This window comes from Hordeum vulgare, chromosome 6H (assembly GCF_904849725.1).
Source record: "Hordeum vulgare subsp. vulgare chromosome 6H, MorexV3_pseudomolecules_assembly, whole genome shotgun sequence".
In the NCBI taxonomy this organism is placed as follows: domain Eukaryota; kingdom Viridiplantae; phylum Streptophyta; class Magnoliopsida; order Poales; family Poaceae; genus Hordeum; species Hordeum vulgare.
The window spans coordinates 125,901,610-125,910,739 of NC_058523.1; the positions used below are offsets into that span (position 1 = coordinate 125,901,610).

The window sequence follows — 9,130 nt, forward strand, 5'->3', positions numbered from 1 at the left end:
CGACCCGAGAAGAGATGGAGAGATATATCATCCATCTGCAGTGACGCAGGCAAGAAGACCCGGAGATAGTCCCATGCAGACGCAGATGCAGCCGCGCGCAGGGTGACGCGGGTACAGCGGACGCGGCGGCGCCGACGGCCCGACGCCATTGATGCGCTCGGACAAAACAAAACAGGCCGAGGAGCAGAGCAAGGTGCGTCGACGTGCGTATATAGTGGAGTGAAACAGCGGAGGTAGTACCTTGCTTTGATGATAAAGGCTATACCTGGTGACATTAATACGTCCTGTTAACCGTCCCATCTCGTCCTCTGCATGCTCCTCCTCTACTTGTACCACTCCACTCCACTGCTTCCATTCCGTAGTTCCACTCCACCTGGTCGAGCGAGTAGCCGAGAGAGCCGTGATTCATTCACACTCACACATGGATGCGCAGGCGAAGGCGGAGGCGGCCGGCGACGAGGCGGTCCCGGAGGCGCCGGAGCAGTCCGTCATCCTCATCTCGGCCGGCGCCAACCACTCCGCCGCACTGCTCTGTAAGCCGCCACTCCTCCTGCTCTGCGTCGTCAAACCTCTCGTCGTCGATCGGTGTGATGCTTGTCGATTGATGGAGCGTGCTGGGGTGGTGTGGTGTTTCAGCGGGCCAGATGGTGTGCTCCTGGGGCCGGGGCGAGGACGGGCAGCTCGGCCACGGAGACTCCGAGGACCGGCCGGTGCCGACGGTGCTCACCTCCTTCGACGTGCCACGCGTTACATCCGTCATCTGCGGCGCCGACCACACCATCGCCTACTCCGACGACGAGATGCAGCTCTACAGTTGGGGATGGTACGCCGCCTCTCCCTGGATCTCTTTCTTCTACAGTACTGTCAGTAGTTTCGTACGTACGTGACGAGGCTGCAATGCATGGCTGCGTGTGGTGCCTGCTGCAGGGGAGACTTCGGGAGGCTGGGGCATGGCAACTCCAGCGATGTGTTCAACCCGCAGCCGATCGTGGCCCTGCAGGGGATGAAGATCAAGCAGATCGCCTGCGGTGACAGCCACTGCCTCACCGTCACCTTCAACGGACAAGTGCATAGGTAGGTGTAGCCGTACGTGTGTAGGTACCCTTAAAGCATCTCTAGTAGAACCCTCAAACCCTTAAAACAAAAACCAGTTTTAAGGATTGAGAATTGCACATTTTTTTGACACTTTTAAGGACTGAAAAACAGGGACAAAGACTAGAACCCTCAAACCCAACCCTCAAAATCGGAATACAGCCAGGACTGGAGCTCGCGCGCTGCTGCTGCTGCGGCGCCGCCGCGGCGAGCTCCTTCTGCGGCAGGAAGAGGGAAGGGGAGGGGCGGCGGGCGGGGCGGGCGCGGGGGGCGGGCGCGGCGGCGGCCAGGGCGGGCGGGGCGGGCGCGGCGGGCCCGGGGGCGGGGCGCGACGGCGTCCAGGGCGGGCGGGGCGTGACGGCGGCCTGGGCGGGCGCGGCGCGACGGTGGCCTGGGCGGGCGCGGGGGCGCGGAGGGAGCGGGGGGGGGGGGCGGAGCGCGGGGGGAGGCGGGGCGGCGGCCGGAGCGCGGGGGAAGGCGGGGCGGCGGTCGGAGCGCGGGGGAGGCGGGGCGGCGGCGGCCGAGGCAACTTCCTCGCGCGGGCGGGAACCAACTGCCTCCCGCGCGAGGTGGGAAGTGGAGTACGGGTTGGGGGCAGTTTTCCCTCCCAACCCTTACTTTTACAGGCTAGGAAGGGGTTTGCGGGTTGGACCTTTAATTTTTTTTACGGGTTTAAGGGTTTAAGGGTTCTAGTCTACGTCGTTTTGTCGACGAAAACTATAAAAAAGCGGTTATTTTTAAGGGTTTGAGGGTTCTACTAAAGATGCTCTTAAGGCTCAAAACCTTATTAAACAGTACGTATTGTCCTCCAACGCAATAAGTTTCATGTGTTTCCCTTCACTTAGTGCCTACCTGCTGCTGCTTAATTTGTTTCAGCTGGGGACGCAATCAAAACGGGCAACTTGGTCTCGGAAACAATCAAGACTCGCTGCTCCCGCAAAAGATCAAGGCTTTTGAGGTAAGCATTACGGAAATACTAATGGATGAACGTTTGTTTTGAGAGAGCTCCCAGTGAACGACTTTAAAGCCGTTGAATTTTGATCGAACGCATGGCTAACCAGTATATACCATGGAAGTGAAGGCGGTGTTTTGAAGCCCGGGCTCATCTACAAAATCAAACAAAATAGAGGAATAAATATCATAAAATCTATTTTTTCGGCGTCCATATATACATCCTTTTCGCATATAAGTTGCTCTAGTGCACTAGGAGTGTGCAACTTTTCATGGTGAGATAATATTTGAGGAGCTCTATACACACAAAAGATAAAGAGAGGTAGGCATTACGGAAATACTAATGGGTGAACGCTCGTTGGACAGAGCTCCCACTGAACGACTTTAAAGCTGTTGAACTGTGATCAAAGACATGGCAATTTTTTAAAAGTACACTGAGTCGCTGGAAATTATTTTCTGGCAATTTTCCCCTTCAGTACATGGCTTCATGACAATTTTAGTTTATTTGACATGACAACTTGGGTTCGCTGGCAATTCTCCCCAGCAAACGTTCTTCAAATAAGTGGATCGTCAATTGAACACTAATGCACGTTTCAAAAATAACTTTGCTAAGTCTCAGTCGACTGACACTTTGGTATGTCTCAGTCGATTAAGGATGGCAATTTTATCCATATGTACGGGTACCCGCGGGTACCGTACCCGCATGGACAGGGTATGGACACATTTTTATACCCATGGGTAGTATCCATACCCTACCTGTTAAATCATGGGTAGGGTATGGGTATAGCCTTGTACCCATGGGTATACCCATACCCTATCCATTTGTGAACTAATGTTATGTTATCGCCAATTAATCATTAATTTGTCATGTGACTCATCTACTCCTATTAACTTATGAGTATGTTGTGATTTCTCAATTTTGCTCATGGTCATGTACTCATCTACCTCTTATCGAGCCAAGATAATTCAATTTTGTGTCAAATGTGCTATCAGTGAGTGTAAAATTGTGAACAACTTGTGTATATTTGTTCTACCCGCTTGGTACCCAATGGGTACAGGTAATCGTCGGGTATGGGTATGGGTAATGTTTTATATCCGTGGGTATAGGTATAGTTAGAATTTTATACCCATTAACTATACGGGTATGGGTATGGTATTGCTCTACCCTGCCCATACCCTACCTATTGCCATCCTTACAGTCGATGCTATATGCCTTTGATCTTGCATGAAGATCCGTGTATTTTTTATTTTTTATTATTTTGTATACTATATCAATTGATTGAGACTTGATTAAATCTCAGTCGAATGAGATCTAGCCACACCCTTTCAGAAACCAAGTTAAAGATTTATGTTGGCCTGGCAGGTACTACTTAGACCATGTAGCAAAGAATAAATCTTTGAAAGCTATGAAATACTACTATTTATCTATATTTACATCAATCGGTATGTTTGGATTTTACTGTTGTATTTTTTTTAAAACACAGTACAAACGCAAACGCAGAGGTGGATCGATGAAATCTGAAGTATATAATGTATATTTAGTTGATATGAGCAAGCATGTATGTATTTGGTCCTCCATTAGCGGCCATACCCAAATCCTGGCTCCGTCACTCCGGAGACGTTTATATATACGCACATACATTCATCCTCATAAATATACGCACGCAGACCCTATTTCTTTGAACATCTTCGAGAGATTGAGCCGACATATCATCTTGAGATTGACGAAGCCATCACATGCGCCTCGTAGTCAATAGGAACGTCTTCTCCCATTAGATATGCATCACCGAAAATCCTGAAATAAATTAAAAAATAACGCAAGCAACATGATTTAAATTCTGATGGATTGAGGATATCATCGTTCTTCTAACCATTCAATCACAAGTTAGTTTGCTACTGTAGTATATCTTATAGCTAAAATGTAGTATATCTTATAGGTATATGCCATGGAAGTGAGGGCTGTATTTTGAAACCCGGGTTCATCAACACCTGACCATAAACAGTAAAATCAAACAAAATAATAAAAGAAATTCATTTTTTTGGTTTTTTGCATCCATAGAGCCTTTTCGTAAGTTGCTCGAGCGCATCGGGAGCATGCAAGTTTTGATGGTGAGATAACATTTTGAGGAGCTCTAGACAAAGAAAGATTGGCTCTAAAAGAAACATTTTAAAAAAGATACTTTGGAGGAGTGTGAAGTTTTAGCTCCTAGTTGTAGATACACCTATTATTAAATATATCTCACCATCAAAATTTCGGTGAAAAATGACATTTTTGTGGCAAGTATTAAAAAGATAATAATTAAGCATTAAAAATTGTCTTTTTTACACAAGTCACAAAAAATATTCTTTTTCATCGAAACTTGATGCATGCACATATAATGTCCGGATTTACATGCGGGATTTTTTTTATTTTTTTAATATTTTGAAATGTGTATTTGGACAATGATGCAATACACCTATGAGCCAAAGTGAATTTCCGACTTTGAAGACCTCTTGACTTTTGGTATAAAGCTTTTTGAATGTCATTTGATCATGTAAATTTGCACACTCATAACGTATCCGTCCATCATGGATCCCAACATTTTTAGACTTTTTAAAACCTTTTTTTAACCATTTGACTATTCATGAGGAGCAAATGAGTGTGGGCTCATCTATGGTCTACCGATGTGGAAGTTTGCTTTAAGCAGTACTCCTTCTGTCCCATAATATATGAACATTTTTTACACTAGTGATTCTAAAATTATGGCACGGAGAGAGTAAAAAAAGGAGGGCAAAATCATGCTCCTAGCTTGTGTACCAAATCCTGCACTGCCACCGAGACTGACAGAAGAACGTGTGCAGGGTGTGTGCGTAAAAATGATCGCTGCCGGCGCCGAGCATACCACGGCCATAACAGAAGGTGGCGATCTCTACGGATGGGGCTGGGGTCGATACGGCAACCTAGGTCTCTCCGACCGTGACGACCGCTCTGTCCCGGAAAAAGTTTCCTCTGTTGAGGTGAGCAATTTTCTCCAGATGCTGTGCCAATCCAACAGTTTCTGCGTTCTGAACAGGTGCTTGTGTCTGTCTCTTGTAAACTGTTAATCTTGCAGGGAGAAAAGATGGTGCTTGTTGCATGTGGGTGGCGCCACTCGGTCTCTGTGTCGTCGTCTGGTGCTCTCTACACGTACGGGTGGAGCAAGTATGGCCAGCTAGGCCATGGTGATTTCCAAGACCATCTGGTTCCACGCAAGCTCGAGGCCCTCAAAGACGTTCCCATTTCTCAGGTACGAAGGCAACTCTAATCTCCGAAAATTGCTTCTGGAGCTCGGCCTCCATGAAGGCCTTTAAATATGAATTTCAAATTTCATAAAATTCTTATTTTTTACATTTCAAAAAATTCTGAAAAACAAACACAGAGATAAATGAGGGTGTAACATACGTGTGTATTTTTTTTAAATACATTAAAATGAGGGATGTACAAAACAGACAAGTTTGGGCTTTTTTAAGACATGATATTATTCATCGTTTCAGACCATGAATTTGTCTTTTTTATGCAGATCGTATTTTAAGGTATTTCATCCTTAAATTTTACACATATATACATAACATCCTTCTTTACTTGCATATTTTTCAGATTTTTTTAAAACAAAAAAAATGATTTTTTTCCAAAAATTTCGGCCTCCATGGAGGCCAGCTCCAAACATCCGCTCTCCTCTAATCTCCGGCAAAGAAAAACGGACAACTCTAATTGACACCCAAAATATAGATGTTAGGGCATCATCAAGGGCGACCCGCAAATTCTTTGCGGTACCGGTCTGCGGACAGGGGAACAGTCTGATGACAATGATGTGGGAGGCCACCGTCAAACACTGTCCGCATATATTTCAAACACATTTTCAAAAAATCGGATGATTTTCATGCAAACACAACAATTTTCATATAAGCCGGACAAAATTCATTATATTCTGGGCATATTTCAACTAAAATAGGTAAAACTATGTGCACGTCGAGTCACGTGGAGCTTCATTCATACGACACGGATACACTATAATAGTCTACAGCCAACCGCGATAGATCCATTTGTCTTCTCCATGTCAGGTAGCCCGCTCAACAGACTGATAGGAGCCCCAGAGGTATATTCCTCCCCCTTTCCATATCTTTGCCTGCGTCCCTCGCCGGAGTGGCAAATGAGGTGCTTCAGTCGGAGGGGAAGGGTTACATCCGTTTTCGTGAAGCGCGGATCAATACTTGTTTTTGGGGAAGAGGACGACGGTGGCTGGCGAGAGAGGACAGGACACCGGTTATGGACGAGGAAGACTCGCATGCGGTGGCCTTCCTGGGACGAAAGCGGAGGCGGCCTCCCATGTTTTACTTTTCTTGATGTTGTTGGCTAGCCAGTTTCTTTCTTCCTCGAATGGGCGCGGTGCCGCCAATGTTGACGATGTCCGCTCTGCCGTGCTCCCCCTCGTGCGTGGAGAAACTTGCCACTCCTCCGCGAGTTGGTTTGGAGCGGCGAGTTGTTGAACCTGACGCCTTCGTGCCGTGGCAACTTGCTCCATATGAAAATGCATGAATAATATCATCATAAGAAAAATTTCCATTTCTATAATTTTTCTCGACTTTCCCTATGAATCAAAGAGGCCCTGTAAGGTATCATGAAATCATTATTTGGTGGTGTAGATTTCAGGTGGGTGGAGGCATACAATGGCAGTCGCTGAAGATGGGAAACTCTATGGATGGGGGTGGAACAAGGTGATTAGTCATATACTCGGATTTTTCTTTAATATTATGTGATCCCCTTGTCTGCATTAATCTAACTTCCATTACATAATTTCTTATATCTGAACATCAAACTTATTTGGTCATTAAATATGATATTCACCCCGCTATTCTATGACCGGGGGCATTCCTCCTTTTCAAAAAAAATATGCTATTCTATGACCACGCACCTCTACTAATGTATAATGTGATTCACAGAACATAGAGAAGTGAAAGTTAAGGACTTGGTCTCCTTATTATGCATCTTTCTCAACTCTTGGGAAATTCATCTGTTATTCTTTTGCCTTGCCATAACTAACCCGCCGCTTCACCTTTGCTACCAATCACAACTGCCAACAAACAGAAGCATGTTCGATAAGGAAAACCCACTGAAAGGGTAAGCGTGATGCTATATGTCATTGCCGGCAGCCTGTATCCAATTCAGCATCGGATGCTGGCCTTGTTTGGGATACCGATTTAGCTTGAAGAAACACATCTATAGGATGAAAGAAAACTAGTATGGTTACATCGTGTTGTGACCTCTTTTCTTGTCCTGACTCGTATTTTCAATATGTAGTTTGGCCAAGTTGGTGTTGAAGATAACGTAGATCACTGTTCCCCCGTAGAGGTGAATTTTCCTGACGAACAGGTGCGTTAAGTACTTTTTGCACAATCTTTTGCTCATATAAATTAATTAAATGCTGTGGTTGTGGCTTGGGGCTCAACATTTATGATCTGTTCCATCAAATCGATGCATTCCACATTCGATGCTATGATATAGTTTTGATCTTTAGTGTCATTTACATATGCGTACGCGGATTGCAGAAAATTGTACAGGTTGCCTGTGGATGGAGGCATACTCTTGCCCTGACAGAAAACAAGAATATTTTCTCATGGGGCAGGGGTGCCAGTGGACAGCTTGGTCATGGTGAAATAATCGACAGGTAAACAAACATTTATCAAGTAAACATTTTTGTTCTTCCTTTCTGGCGAGGTACTTGCCAGTTGCCACCTAGACCGTGCCAATCAGTTGTTTTTCTTCTAATATAATGTACGATGAATGAATTGAGAAAGTGATTGCACCTCATGAAGGAACACGCCCAAGATGATCGATGCCCTAAGCCTGGACGGGTCTGCTTGCAAGCAGTTGGAGTCATCAAACGTTGTTCCAATGACAGGTTTGCTTGCATTTACATGAAGCTCTGCTAGTCTGCTGGAAGCTCTCTGCACATACTATGCATTTCCTGATGTTTAGTTTACGACATGTCTTGATACTCCATTTTTCAGTTAAAGTCTGGGTCTCACCTTCGGAGCGATTCGCCCTCGTCCCCGACGAGAATGTGAGCTGGTGTATTTTAAAACAAAATATTGTCATGTGGATCGTCCACTAGGACTGTCAGTGATACGCCACTTCATGTTCTCTGTTTCTAGGTTTGTAAATCAGGCAATGGAACCGACAAGCACGCGCCTGAAGGCGATGCCAAGAGGATGCGCGTCTGAGCATATGTTCTTCTTTCAGCCTCCTTGGCCGCCTATCTGCAGTATACAATAAGCAAGCTTGGACAACTTTCTCATTCACCATCTACTACTAGTGTACATGATGCCCAGTTTTGGTGCATTGTCTTCATCGTGAAGTAATGATGTATTTAATGATGTACTCTACTACTAGAGTTCTGCAGTTTTAAAAGGATTAATCAAGGTAGGCAGCCGCTTGTTAAATTATCCGTTAGAGGGAACTCCCGATACAGGTAATTTGTCAAAAGCGTAATAAGATAATACGTTCTACCATTTTTTCACTCAGCAGAGAATTAACAAAGTTTCAATCAAATTTGTGGTCGTTATATTCAGACGCAGAAATTCATGTTGGTATTGTTGGATTTTCAATTTTTTCCTTTGTGTGGGCAGGGCGCGCGGCCATATGAAGGTTTCGAAATCCTTAATTAAAAAGTTCTTTTTTCAAAGATCACTTTTATCTTCTCATGGATAAATAGTGCATTGTTTTTGTGTCACTTGTCACAACCTCAAAGTTTTCTCTTTTTTCGTACATTCATATTTTCAAAACGTTTTATCTCTTAAACTTTGCGTTCAAATATCAAATCGTTTCATCGTTGGATTTTTTGCTTCGAGATCTTCAAAAACTAGATCCCATGTAAATAGATTTTGACAAAAAAAAATTAAAAAAAGGACAAAAACCATGCCTCTCGCGACAATAAAAAAAAAGAAAACACGTTTTTTCCGTTTCCGAGAGGCACGCTCGCGAAGGAAAAATCATGCCTCCCGTGGAAGCAAAACCATGTCTCTCGCAAAAGAAAAAACATGTCTTTTTCCATTTCCGAGAGGCGCAACC

General features: G+C 44.9%; 1 protein-coding gene across 1 annotated transcript; it reads left to right on the top strand.

The window, feature by feature from the left end:
* The first annotated feature begins 246 nt into the window (after positions 1-246).
* On the top strand, positions 247-8,624 carry LOC123402365 (ultraviolet-B receptor UVR8-like). The gene is made up of 12 exons (XM_045096285.1): positions 247-533; positions 637-823; positions 928-1,074; positions 1,969-2,050; positions 4,885-5,040; positions 5,136-5,309; positions 6,706-6,777; positions 7,361-7,432; positions 7,609-7,727; positions 7,876-7,961; positions 8,071-8,123; positions 8,215-8,624. The coding sequence occupies exons 1-12, from the start codon at positions 422-424 to the stop codon at positions 8,281-8,283; spliced, it is 1,329 nt and encodes a 442-aa protein (XP_044952220.1). The 5' UTR covers positions 247-421; the 3' UTR covers positions 8,284-8,624.
* The last annotated feature ends 506 nt before the right edge of the window (positions 8,625-9,130 follow it).